Here is a 13,623-nt window from a genome sequence, read left to right on the forward strand (position 1 = left end):
CAGTTCCTAGGGGGACAGCAGCTGAAAGGTTGGAACTGCTAAGTAGACATTTCAGTAGCTACCAGCACTGGGGAGACAAGAGTTTTCAGTTCAAGTCTCTAAATTTAAAGAAATCTGTTACTCAGACTTCCCATTGAAACCTATTAGGACCATATTCCAGGACTAAGCATATAATAAAAATGGCCTTTATTAGAAAAAAACTTAAAACCAGCATCAGAGAGCACCAGTAATCTAAATTTCTGCTCCAACAAAACACAACACTCTTCAGAGGAAGACAGCAGAATCCAGAGTCTCTTCAGTGCACCATCCGTACAGTAAATATACAATCAAAAATTATTAAACATACCTCAAGTAGGCTCTAGATGCCCTTGCTTTGATCTTTCTGCTCCAAACTGTGACCAGCTTTGCTTTGCTAAATGCAAGACAGCATAGTGGCTTTCTTAAGATATCTTTCTTGTCATCAGTTTGTATTGGGTTGGCCAAAAAGTTCGTTGGGGCTTTTTCAAAGATAGCTAATGTATGGTAACGCAAAGGGAAAATTGTTTCCTCCAGGTAACACTTCTTCATGTTTCCCTCAAGGAGTGGTCAGAGATCACCAAATACTAAATTGTGTTTTGCCAAATAGTTTGTCTGTTTATTTACATCTCTTCCTACAATTAGCTGTGAGTTTTCTTAGATATTTATTTCATTACTACAGACTAGATTTCAAGCTAATATTTATAAATGAGTAGCTACCTAATACATCTGTTTGAATATATTTGGCATCTTTGGGGGATCATATTGAAACATTTTGGTTTTTTTTTTACAATTTGAGTTCTGAATATGTTTTTAATTGAGGTATAGTTGGTCACTGAAGCACTTTTAGTCTCTGTCCAGCTTTTCAGTGGATTACACTCTAAGGTAGATGAAGACTAGAAGAAATTACAGTAATCGCTATTACCAGGAGTGAGAAGGGACAATTTGCTTTATTTTTAGGATTTTGTCAGCAGAGCTCAGTGCAGGGAAATAAGAAGCACACATGCCCCCATTTCCTTTCCCATAGCCACGGCAGAGCCATTGTTAGTGGATCACAATTCTTCGCCACAACGAACCCCGTCCTAGATGATGCAGCCTAGCAGTCAGTCATTACCAATCAACTGATGAACATATGAAATGACCTCTACTTCCTATCCCTGAAATTGGTGATCATGGAACAATATCATGGAGAAAAAAAGAAAGCAGGTTTTAAAAGGGGAAGCAGAGGAGAACTTCAACAGCATTTCTCATCAAGTCCTTATGCTAACTACCTTTCCATCTGTAGACCAACAGAACCCTAAAGGTTGCTTCTAGCTCTGAAATGTGATGAGTTAACGTTTTTAAAAATCACCGATTTTGAAACTACCAGTCATTTGGCGTGCACACTTCATCTTCAGTAGAATAAATGCTGAAAGAGTGAACGTGTTCAACATAGATTCCTGTAGGGAATTGCGACATTCAGAAAGAACTATTTAATTACATTTTTCCTAAGAAAGTTTTTCACAGAGCCTCGTCCTCTCCCAGGGTGCTTCTCAGCAGTGGGCATTCTTTCCAGCCCTCATGTGTTGCCTTGAGGAGCTGTGCAGCGGGTTTCTGCACACATCAGCTTGTCGGTCTGCATTTCTCTGGATCAATAAGCAGACGTGAGAACACGAGGGATGCACTACCTGGGTCAGACCCCTGTTCATCCATCCAAACATCCTGTCTCTGCCGTTGGCACCAAGGGACGTTTTGAGGAACAGAGCAGTCCAAGGAGACCATAAAGTTCTGAGCACTGAAGACCTATTTACCATAAATATTTCATTTCCTTTAATAAAAATTCATTACTGACACAGCCATGATGATCTCACAGGAGCAGCAAACGCGAGTGACAGGCTATTGCCTCTGCAAAGAGGCCTCCTCTCTGCGGCCATGGTTGTGGCCTGAGAGCACAGCGTTGTTCGTGGGATCACTGTATTTTTCTACAGTAGCTGCTGGCTCAGACACATGAGCAGCGTGGGTGCCTCAGCTTTTTATTATTGATAAAGAAATATGTTTCTAGTTCATCAAATTACACTTCAGGGCCCTGCCAGGCCAAAATTCTATGTAACTAATGACTGGGGTTCTTCAGTTGCAAAGAATGTCTGTTCCCTTCCAGGAGAAAAGCTTGTGGGATGGTTGTTTAAAGTCTTCTGCCAATATGGACATGAGAGAAAAGAGCCCTGGAGTGGAAATCAAGGAGCTTGTCTTGGGTGCTGGATCAACGTCTGCACCACAAAAAAGGGGGCAAAGATGGTCTCTCAACCTGCATTTAGGAGGGAGGCGGTTCTGTGCTGCTGTTGACAAGGCAGGGTGCATCACTTCTCTATAAATGCATGGGAATGAGGCCCTGATTGGAGGGAAATTCACCTGAATATGGATGAATTCTCTGCTGGAAAGACTAGCATTTGTTGAAGTGGAGGGTACAAAACTGCAGAATTCCTAGTTCCCTCTGTATAAATATGGATTTGCCAGAAGAAGGCCTTGAAGCAAGCTCAAGTACAAGTTTATTTTGGAGATGATTTAGGCAGGGGAGCTGGGAAGTGAGACAAGGAAGGAAAGACAATCAATCAAAGGAAGGTTACAAAGCCAGCTGTCACTCTGACAAGCTGGAGCTTAGTCCCTCTGAGAACAGCAGCAAAAAGCACAGAATGTGCCCCGTGACCCCACCTGTGTGGGGAGGGAGTTGGGATACTAATACACCCAACCTTCCATCAGACTGTGGTGGAGGGCTTCTCCTGGCCTTCTCGGGGCCAAGAGTCATAGGAATTTCCAGCTTCTCCAACCTGCAGTAACAGGGCAGAGCACCCATGGTCAGCCTTGGAGAAAGCCCTCAGGCAAAGAGATGCAAAAGAGATGGGACATGAACATGATGGGACTCTAGGAAGGTGGGCATGGATGCCTCAGGAAACAACTCCTGTCTGTATTTCTCCTTCCTCATTATTTGAATCAAAGGAGCTACCCTTTGATAATTATTTACCTAATTGTAGGTACTTGGTATTTCACAGGGATCATCACAGTTAATCCTCCTAATCACATAAACTGGTATTGTTTTCATGCCCTCATTTTGCACATTAAGAAATTAAGACTGGAGAAGTCTCAGGAGTTTTGTGCAAGGCCACAGAACTCATGAGTGGTGAAGAAGGTCTTCAAATCTAGGTATTCAGGTTCTTAGAAAACCCTGGCTGCCTGATGAGCATACGCCAACACATAGACATTTGGCTGAAATGACATTTGTCAGTGAATTTGATCGGTGATGCCTTTGTAGTAATAGTTGGAGGAACCCTGGATTGAGGTTCCTTTTTACCACGACCTCTGTTACATTCTCCTTCATAGAGGTGCTGTTCACAGTCTTGTCTCCACACACACATCAACCCATTTGAGTCTGGAACTTTGCTCTGGCTTTTCAAACGAGGGACGTGTGCCCCACAAAGTCACAGAAAGGGACAAAAAAAACAATTCCAACCACTCAGGTTGGAATTCAGTTGTTGGGTGTTTTATTGAATTGTTCTTCCCAGTGTCATTTTTCACCTAATAATTCTCTCTTGAGTGCATACAGAAGTTGTGTCCTAGGAGAAAGGCTGTCTGATTCCATTCACTCTGCCTTTTCTATTGCAGAGACATCAACATGCTAGGAAGTCAGACCCCAATTATGATGGCTCCTCCAAGAACATGGTGTGACTGTGGGCTGGTTAATTTCTTTGAGCCTCAGTTTCCTCCTCTGTAAGTTGAAGATAATGATTCCTATCCCATAGAAGCAATGAAAAAGTGGTAAATACATCTTTACAGTACTCCATAAAGATTACATTTCTGCTTCAATTTGGGACACATGTTATTAGTGTGACTTCAAAGTTGAGGGTTCCCTTACTCCCAGCCTAACCTTTTATTAACTCCTCAATGGTCAGGACTGTGTATCCTTCATGTTTCTAGAACTGGGGCTGAATAAGGTACTGAGAGCATGGTAAAAGCTAAATAAGTATGTATTTCATTGCATGGTTTTGATTTGCTAAGTTTTCCCATGTTACTGACAGTCCTTGGACTGAGGAGCAAGTTCGAATGATGACTTCACAGCAGCCTGCACCCGCCTGTTGCCAACATGCTCCCCATCGCATCCCCGTGTCCTGCTCAACCTCACTGAGTCTGGAATGCCTGAAACTTCTCAAGTTGTGAATACATCCACTTTCATAGATTCTTTCACAGATAATCTTGTTCACGGGCCTTCAATGATGACACATGTGTTCATCTGATCAGCAAATACTCATAAAGCAACTATTCTGCTGCAGGCACTTAGCTGTGCACAGGGGATGCACAGAAGAACAAATTTCCTCCCACCTTTCCTACCCTCACACAGTCTAGTGGAGAAGACAGGAGAAATGAAAGATTGTCTCAAGGCAGAGCCTCATGTGAAAAATGCCATAGGGATGCCAAAGACACATTTGCTGTTGCATTGCTCGGAGTGGGCTTGGATATGTTGGGTAACAAACAGCCCCAAATCTCAGTGGCTAAGGAGTGCTGTTTATTACTCAGGCTACCAAATGTGCACCTCAGGGGGATGGGATTCTAATATCTGACTCAGGGACCCTGGTTGATGAAAGATTCGTTCCTGACACGTAGCCAAGAGCACACAAAATAGTGAGTCAGACCCTGGCTATGGAGGTTGACCCAGGAAAACAGACGTCCTGTTGTTCTGTTCACATTTCATTAGCCAAAGCATCTGCATGGCCCCACCTAACCACGCAGGAGGCTTAGACCTGTGCTCCTTCCAGGTCTTAGAATGAAAAGAATGGGTTATTTGTCCACAGCCTGAAAGATCACTCAGGTTAGAATTCAGTTTTGGGGTGTTTTATTGAGTTGTGCCTCCCAGTGTCATTTTCTCAGCTAATAATTCTGTCCTAGGTGCATACAGAAGCTGTGTCCTAGGAGAAAGTCTGTCTGACACCATTCACTCGGTGTCGTTCTCTTTTGTGGCCCTGGCCTGGTGGGTGCTGCCCTGAGAGAGGTCCTGCCACGCAGCAGCTCATAGGGTTATTTAGGCCAAGGCATGACTGCAGTTTATTGGAAAGTTACATGCCAGGACAGCGTAATGGGACCCCTGACAGAGCATCAGGAGGCTGTGGGGGCTGTCACCACACCTGGCAGACTTGGCTTCCCAGGGTGTCTGCCAGGCGCCCAGGGAGCAGCAAGATATATCAGAGTGTCTAAAACAGAAGCTTGAAGTCACCCATTGTCACAGAGAGGAGCTGGGCAGTGTCAGGACCTCGGTTCTTGGTGCAATTCCCAAGGGGCCAGGCAATCAAGATGCTCTAAGTAGTTCATGATTTTAAAAAAAACTGGATGAGAGCAGGGTGTTGTGTTGGTCACAGAGGCCCAGATTCCTTTCACTCAGGTATTTTCAGGGAGCTGGGCCTTTTTAGGTGTGTTGATTTTCATCTTGAGCCGTTTCATTTGATCAGTATGCAATTAGTATGTCTAAAGATGCTAGGAAAGTCCCTATTGCATTAAAAAAAAAAAAAAGCTCTCCATCCCCTTCAGACTTCCATTTAGACTCATCAAACTCAGGCCCAGGAAAGCAGCCAGGAGAGAGAAGCAGGCCGCTGATTGCCGTTGCCTTGGTAAGGGGAATCCGCTCCCTCCAGGCTCTGTGGTTTCCATGGGAACAGCACTGCTTGCTTCTGCCGGCTGCCTGCCCCAGACTGGCAAGATGTACCGGAAAGAAAATTATGGGGAGAAGGAGAGGAGCAAAAAGAGACTTTGAGGATTTTGAATGTATTGGGGGGAAACTTCAGCTGGATGTGTAGCTATTGCCAGCATGACACGAGGACCTTGGGCTCCCAACTGCGTGTACGCAGGAAGCACTTATCAGAGGCTCAGGCACTCGTGCGGCTCCTTCAGACCAAACACCATCCTGGAGAAATAGACACCCGGGTGAGGCAGGCAGGAGCTGGTGATCGGTGGGTTTTAACACCAACGTCGTGAGGAATGTGTCCTCAGCCCCCTGCTGGCCTGCCTCCCATCACTGTTAAAATGAACAAGAACAGCGATAGGTACCCACGAAGTATGGCATGGCAGAGGTGTTTCACACACTGTCTGTGCGCTTCCCAGCAACTTTACATGGTTGGCGTCCACACACCTTCTCACTGATGGAGGAGGTGGGCTCAGAGAGGGGAAAAGAAAACCCATGAGTCACAGAGGTGGGCCCTGAACCCAGGCCTCATTTCCCACGGTGGGCTCATACTCAAAGCCTAAGCCACAGGAAAATGTTAAGGAAGCCGAGGCTAGAAGCACTGGGCAGAGCCATTGGGCCAGTCTATCTCTGTATACTCTTCTCAGCGGCAGATGTGACCCTTCCGAAAGCACTGTTTGGACTGAGTTTGTGGCCCAGAGTCTGTGCTGGCCTCACGTCGGGGCTTGTTCGGCCTCAGAGAGGCTAACTCAACCACCACCGGCAACTCTTGAACCACCAGTCCAGCTAGGAAGGCCAGCTCATGCTATCTGCAGTCAGGGACCCCGTCTCCTCCCCTCAGAGTTCTTCATCCTGTCAATACTTATTAGGCACCTGCTGTATGCACTGACCCTACTCTGTGTAGACTGAAGGGAGCCGTGACAAGAAACCACAGCCATTTTTCATATGGGCCAGCAGGCAGATTCAGGCCTGGAGAGATGAAGTGACATGTTGGCAAAAGCCACACCACGAGAGGCCTGGGGATGAGCCCCACATCTCCAGACGCCTGACTGAGGGCCCTTTCCTCGGCCTAAGCTGACCCTTGCCTTAAGGAGATTAAACACCATCACATCAAACTGCTTTAGAACCAGGACAAGGCAACACTTAGTGAAATAACTTTGTACTGGCAGGCACTGTGTGGGGTGCATATGGGGTGGAGAGGGTTACTAATGAGAAAAGTGATGAGCTTTGGGGGCTTACCCCCAAAGAAACTGCTGCCCCAGTTGGGTCTCTGGTGATGGGGCTCCTGAGTCACGTCCCCTGTGGCTGGGGTCGTCAGGTACTGGTCTTTGCCAATGAGTCACACAAGCTTCCAACATGATGGAATTGAAAATGATTACAATGTTCTTTGCAAGTCATGTATTAGCTCTCTGAAATCGTAATAATTTCATCATCAGCCCAGTGCATGTTTTCAGAGGAGCTGTCATAAAGTGGGACCCACATCAGGTGAGGCTTCCTGGGGAATTTTTACCTGGCCATTCTTTCCACATGACTGGGAACCACCAAGTAAGAATGTTGTCATTGAAATTGAAATTGTCGTTGAAGCAATTGAAAAGCATTTAACTGACTGTCCTCTGCCTTCCAACCCTCCTGACTCGTCACACCCACTGTTTGTCTCAGCCACTGCCCAGTCATCTCCAGCTCAGGGAGGAGGTCCGGCAGGGCCAGCTACTCTGCTCACAGCCCCGTGCTTCTGCAGTGGGATAGTGATAGAACCAGGCCCTTGCTGTGTGTCATTACACCCTGCACCCCATTAGCAGGCAATGGTTTTTCAGGACTGTTAGTGGTCCTGCCCAGCTATTGGTCGACTGCCGTGGGCCCCCCCCCACAGTGACCAACTGTCAATGAGTGACCGTTAGTGGTCCTTCTCAGCCATTGGTTGGTCCCGCCATGGGCCCCACCCCCAAGTGACCAACTGTCAGTGAGTGACCGTTAGTGGTCCTTCTCAGCCATTGGTTGGTGCTGCTATGGGCCCTGCCCCCAAGTGACCAACTGTCAGTGAGTGACCATTAGTAGTCCTTCTCAGCCATTGGTTGGTGCCACCATGGGCCCCACCCCCAAGTGACCAACTGTCAGTGAGTGACCGTTAGTGGTCCTGCTCAGCCATTGGTCAGCACTGCAGTGGGTCCCAAGAATAGGCAACCAGCTGTCAATGAGCCACCAATCGTGGGCATTTCAGCCAACGGTCAGCAGAGTGGTGGTCATCAGGTGGAGAGTGAGGTAAGAGGTGGATCCTGGCGCATTTTAGCCAACGGTCAGCAGAGTGGTGCTCATCAGGTGGAGAGTGAGGTAAGAGGTGGATCCAGGCTTGGGCCAGCAGGTAAGCTGGGGGGGCCCAGGGACCAGGCTGGGACTGTGTCCTGCCAGACCCAGTCCCTGTTGTCTAGGCAGCCTGAGGAGCCTGAGGGCCAGTTGGGTCCTGGGGGTCTGGCTCCCTCAGCTGTGACAGCTAGACAGGGTCTGAAGACTTGGCCTTGAAGGAGCCAACAACTGAGCTCTGCCTCCTCTTAACCAGGCCCTAGACCTCGGAGGGTGGAAGTTGTGCCTTGGGACCTGCCCCTTCTTGTCAGAGAGAGAATCACATCTGTTTGGTGGAGATTGACAAGCATGTCGTTCCCTGACCATAACCTGACCTCAGGAATAAAGGGCTTGACACCAGGAAGTTTGCAACAACAACCATGCCTCTCCCTCCCCTTTCCTAGAAAAGGGTTTTGCTGAGAGCTTTCAGGAAGTTTGGAGTTTTTAAGGCATGAGCCTTGCTTCAGCCTTGCTAGGCCCTGAAGTAAATTTTTCTCTGCTCTGAACGCCAGCATTTCAGTATCATTTGGCCTCACTGCATGTCAGACACATGGACTAGCATTTGGGTAACAGGATCATCTCATGGAGAATTTCACTGATTTTCTCCTGGCCAGTCGTGGGTTCTGACAGCAGGAGGCACCCTTGACCAAGGACTGGGAGTTTCCAGCTGGTGATGAGTCAGACACCAGGCCGGGAAGACAGATCAAGAAGGGGACACCGTCAAGCTCCCCACTCCCCTGAGCATTGAGGAAGGAGGAGCCTGAAGGAGAGTGTCCTGGTCCCCAGTCCTACCCTCTTACCCCAACCCCCTCCCAACACCTCCTGGGCCAGCACTTTGGACAGCACTCACTCTGCGGGTCTAGAGCCAGCACTGGGCTCTGTGGGTCCTTCCCCACCCAAGGGCTTAGCTCTCGGCCTAGGCCTATCCAAGAGCCCCAGCCAGGCCCCAGGGTTGATTGGGAATCCAGATCTCTGCTGAGACCCTCTCCTATCAAACTGAAAGCCCAGAACATCCATCTGGTCCTGGTCATTCCACTTCTGCCCTCACTGTTGAGCACCCAGGGCATTTAAAATAAAAATTGTTGTTGTTCAGTCGCTAAGTCATGTCCAACTTTGTGATCCCATGGACCACAGCACCTCAGGCTCCTCTGTCCTCCACTATCTCCTGGAGTTTGCTTAAATTCATGTCCACTGAGTTGGTGATGCTATCTAGCCATCTCATCCTCTGCCACCCCCTTCTCCTTTTGCCTTCAGTCTTTCCCAGCATCAAGATCTTTTCCAATGAGTTGGCTGTTTGCACCAGTGACCAAGGTATTGAAGCTTCAGCATTAGCAACAGTCCTTCAAAATGCCTCAGTTCAAAACATAAAAATGTGTCACTTACTGACATGGTGCCCTTGATCAAACCATTCTTGGGTCTAGACAAGAATGGTAGCGAGACAAGGATGACAGAGTGGGCACAGTGTGGGCATCTTGCAGACTGGTAGGATTGCCTGCACCACGGCTTTCATTCCCTCCATGTGCTGTTCTCAACAGGAGGGGTAGGAGGGAAGGCAGTGGGCTGGCTTCCATGTATCAGTGCCAGGGGCACCTTGATGCCCCTCACATCCCTCCTCCTCCTCGTTGATGGTAAGCGGTCCCCATGCATGGCGGTTTTGCATGGTACCCATCACAAGGCAGACCCTGGCTCCAGTTTCCCAAGGCTGTCCTGATGGATACAGTAACCTACATACTGGCCCGTCTCCACCTCTGGGGGAAAGTGGGCAGCGGATTGGTCACATTTACCCCTGCACTGCCCAGCACTGAAAAGCCCCATGGCAACTGCACAGATTGCTCCTCTGGTGTGTGGGGGCTGAATTTAGATTGGATCAGGTCCCCACCAGGAAGAAGCCCCCCAGAAGGAAGAGGTCACCAGGTGAAATAAGATGTGCAAGCAGTACCAGGAGCCAAGAGGTCACAGCCGTGAGGGCGTCACGGGCTGGTCTTCTGGGTACATGACCCTCGCTGTGAATGCTCCAGCACACTGTCCAGTCCTGCTGCCCCTGGGTTTCTCATCTACAGTCCAGAAGCAACAGCTTTCTGGGAGGGTCGGAGGCATAGTGGGTGTCAAGTGCAGGGCGGGTGTATGCTGGCTGGCTGGGAGCAGAGGTCACTGCGTATGCTGCTGTGAATTCTGCCCAAACCTGTACAGATATCCTGCTGTCAGAGCCTCTGTCTACCCACCACGGCCAGCCCATCCCCAGGGCACATCAGGAAGGAGCAGTGCAGCTATGGGCGATGCCTATTGTCTTCAGAAGCATGGAGTGGGCTGCAGGTTTGGCCAGAGTCAAGCACCCCTGGGTTGGGGGCAGACAGTGCTAGGCAACCTGAGCCAGAAAGTTGAGTGACAGGCCTCCCCTTCAGGGTTCCTTCTTATCTTTACTGCACAGCAGCCATCTGTGTCCTGGGTTTGGAAAGTGGGCAGAAAGGAACATTTCTTATGTGTTCTGCACTGCACTGGACTTCCTGGGAAGCAGAGGGCTATGTGGTATAGAAGTAGGAGGCAGGAGGAGGGAGTATAAGAGGCCAGGGGGCCCCTGGCCAGGGCAAGAGCAGGACAAGGAAGGAGGGCCAGACAGACAGTTCAGAGCAAGGACTTAACCCTGCATGTGCCACGGACCCCCAGGTAACCCTTGAGGCCTGCAGACCTCTGCTCGGGAAAAACGTTTTTAAGTATTTGCAAGGAGATGTGTGACGCTGCAGAAGGAAACTAATGCGCTGGAATGAAGTTGTCAGCGTATTAGAACACAGACCTGCACAGTAGTGGTTCCCAGGTGTCCTCATGAACCTTGGTCACAGGTGGTGAACTCCACGCCACCCCCATGTTGAAGGGGGTGAGCGGGAACCAGGCAGATGGCAGGACCGTGGCTCCTGAGCATGTCTGCTGGGGTCACAGCCCTGCATGTTTCTAACCCAACTGAGATTTGTTGCCTCTATTCTTCAGGAGAAATCAGCAAGTTCCCAGTTAGAGATGTGTGAACTTTGAACTTACAGATGTCGTTTTTCCTCATCCAAGTTCACTGTAGACTGAGGAAGGCAGTACTCTGAAGGCTTCCTGCTCTGAAATGTTACCTGTGTATACTGAGCTTCTCTGCTCTCTCCATCCCACAGCCCTGCACGAGTTCCCCAATGACATCTTCACCAACGAGGACCGAAGACAGGGGGCAGTGGTCCTTCACGTGCTTTGTGTAAGTACCCTGCTGATGGCCCCGCCACAGGGCCGGAGGGAGAGCCTGGAATTGGGGGTTGGAGGTGAGGGAGGGGAAGGGTTTCCCCTCCTGTTCACACACCTGCTGTGGGGTCTGTGAGCCCCAAACGAGTGATCAACAAACGTGCTTATTAAAAGGTGTTTTTTATTGAAGCGTGATTGATATACAATGTTTTGGGTGTACTGAAAAGTGATTCAATTATATGTGTGTGCGTGCGTGTGTGTGTGTGTGTACATATATATTCTTTTTCAGGTCCTCTTCCCTTCTAGATTGTTATTACACGATATCAAGTATAGTTCCCTGTGCTTTACAGCTGACTCTTCTCATTTGTCTTATATATGGTAGTGTATATCCAAAGGTACTGTCTTTAAGAGGCCACAGCTGTGTACACTAGGGGCCACATGGACGTTTTCTTTCCCCGATACCCATGCCCAGGGCGTGGGCTCTGGGGTCAAACAGAGTGGGGGTTCTCTCTGCTGAAATGCCACCTTCCTTGGGAGTCCGTCCTTCCCCAACCTGCCTCTGTATATGGCCTGTCTTCACATGGCTTTACTTTTCTCTGCAGCACCGAGTACCCTGTGACATAATATTATCTAGTTCTTTGCTTATTGCTCGTCACCTTCTCTCCCACAGGGATGTAGTTTTGTGCACAGCTGGGATGAGAACAGGGATGTAGTTTTGCATGTGGCTTCCTCTGAAACCTCTTCCTGTCGTGTGGTGGGAGAGTGTCTGGCACATAGTAGGTGGTCCATGAAAATGTGTTCTGGCTCTCAATCTCCACCTCTGGCCTAGCACTTCATTCACAGGCCCAGTGGATGGAAGGCTTTTGATTTTCCTTGTCCCCATCCAGAGAGTTTGGGGGGTGGGGTAGGTGCAGGGGTGACGTTGTCTTGAAGAAGTAGCTGCAAAACTAGTAAGACTCAGGACACATTCTCCACTAGATACATCAGTGCTCTTTCCCGTTTCCATGGCACGGACTCTGCCTGGATGCTCTTGATTCCATTCTGGTTATTTATTGCTGTGAAACATTCTCTGAATTGGGTGACATATCAAATAACCACAGCCTGTCACTCATCAGTTCCAGGGATCAATAGGTCAGAAAGGGCACAGAGGTGGGTGCTGCACCCCGGGATCCAGGGCCCAGGATGGGAGATTTGATGGCTGGTGGTAACACTGATGGCTAGGACTGGAGCCACGGCTGCTGGAGGACCCTTTGAAGAAGGCTCATCCACTCCCATGTCTGGTGTCTGGGCTGCAGTGTCTGGAGGACTAGCCCAGCTGGGACTGTCAACTGGAGCACCTCTGTGTAGCCTCTCCAGCATGGGTCCAGGTGGCAGCCCAGGGCTTGCAGAGGGAGGGTTGTGGTGACAAGGAGGAAGCCCATGGCCTGAGTGGCACAGCCTCTGAAGTCACACAAGTCATTTCTGTCAGCCTCTGTTGCAGTCACAAGCCCACCATAACCCAGGAGAGGGGACAGAGACCTTATTTCTCCATCCACACCACGGGGTCTGGAGTCAGACCAGATGTGGGGTGGAGCCCGGTTCTGCTGTCCTTGCTTTGTGTGTGACTTCTGGCAATACATTTACCCTCTGGCCCAATAAGCTGCCTAAGCATGACTCCTTTCCTGATGAAAGCTGTCAACTCTACAAGTCTTTCCCCACTTACCCCAACCCCTCTAAACCCTCCACTTAAAAAGAGGCTCAAGGGGCCCCAAATGATAAAGCAACCTGTGCAGCCCTCCTGCCCGTCAGGAGAGTCACAGGCACAGAACAGTTACTATGGATGCTAGCTGCCATCCCAGCACCAGGGAGCCTTCCCTATTGTTAGGCTGAGAAGACCTAGGCACTCCATCAGACCTGGGACTCCCGGCCGCCTCGGCGCCCTGATACCTTGACAGCTGAGAGATGAGGTTTCCACTCTCAGCCCAAACAGCACGTGCTTCTGTCTCCCAAGGGGTGTTGTCGCAGCCAAAGGCAGGGCCTTTCCTCCCTCCTCCACTCCCCCCGGCCCCAGGATCCTCTGAACCCAGCTGAAGGCAGAGGAGGGTACGTTGCCTTGTCCTTCATGAGCCAAGGGTCCCGTAAGGCCTCTGCCATCTGGGGCAGTGAGTTCCCAGGCAGGCATGAAAGCTAAGTAGACAAAGCAGGATAATTCCGGCCTTTGCTTAAAGGTACTTTTTTCCCCCCTTGCCTAGAGGAGTGGATATAAGCCTGAAGCCTCACACTTTGTCATTACTAGTGTCTTATCCCACTGCCTGCCCTGCCCTGGGCCCTGCATTGTGGAAACAACAGGGCAAGGAGTCTAGGGACCAAAGTCAGTGTTC

At 49.4% G+C, this 13,623-nt stretch overlaps 1 protein-coding gene across 3 annotated transcripts in view; it reads left to right on the forward strand.

Moving 5' to 3' along the window:
- The window catches only part of SLC24A3 (solute carrier family 24 member 3), a 421,173-nt gene that overhangs the window by 250,788 nt on the left and 156,762 nt on the right, over positions 1-13,623 (forward strand). For all 3 annotated transcript variants that reach the window (XM_070472206.1, XM_070472207.1, XM_020878614.2), the window contains exon 3: positions 11,203-11,279. In XM_070472206.1, coding sequence (XP_070328307.1) covers positions 11,203-11,279 — 77 coding nt within the window. The remainder of the gene's footprint in view (positions 1-11,202; positions 11,280-13,623) is intronic.

The sequence above is a fragment of the Odocoileus virginianus genome, chromosome 9, assembly GCF_023699985.2.
Source record: "Odocoileus virginianus isolate 20LAN1187 ecotype Illinois chromosome 9, Ovbor_1.2, whole genome shotgun sequence".
In the NCBI taxonomy this organism is placed as follows: Eukaryota; Metazoa; Chordata; class Mammalia; order Artiodactyla; family Cervidae; genus Odocoileus; species Odocoileus virginianus.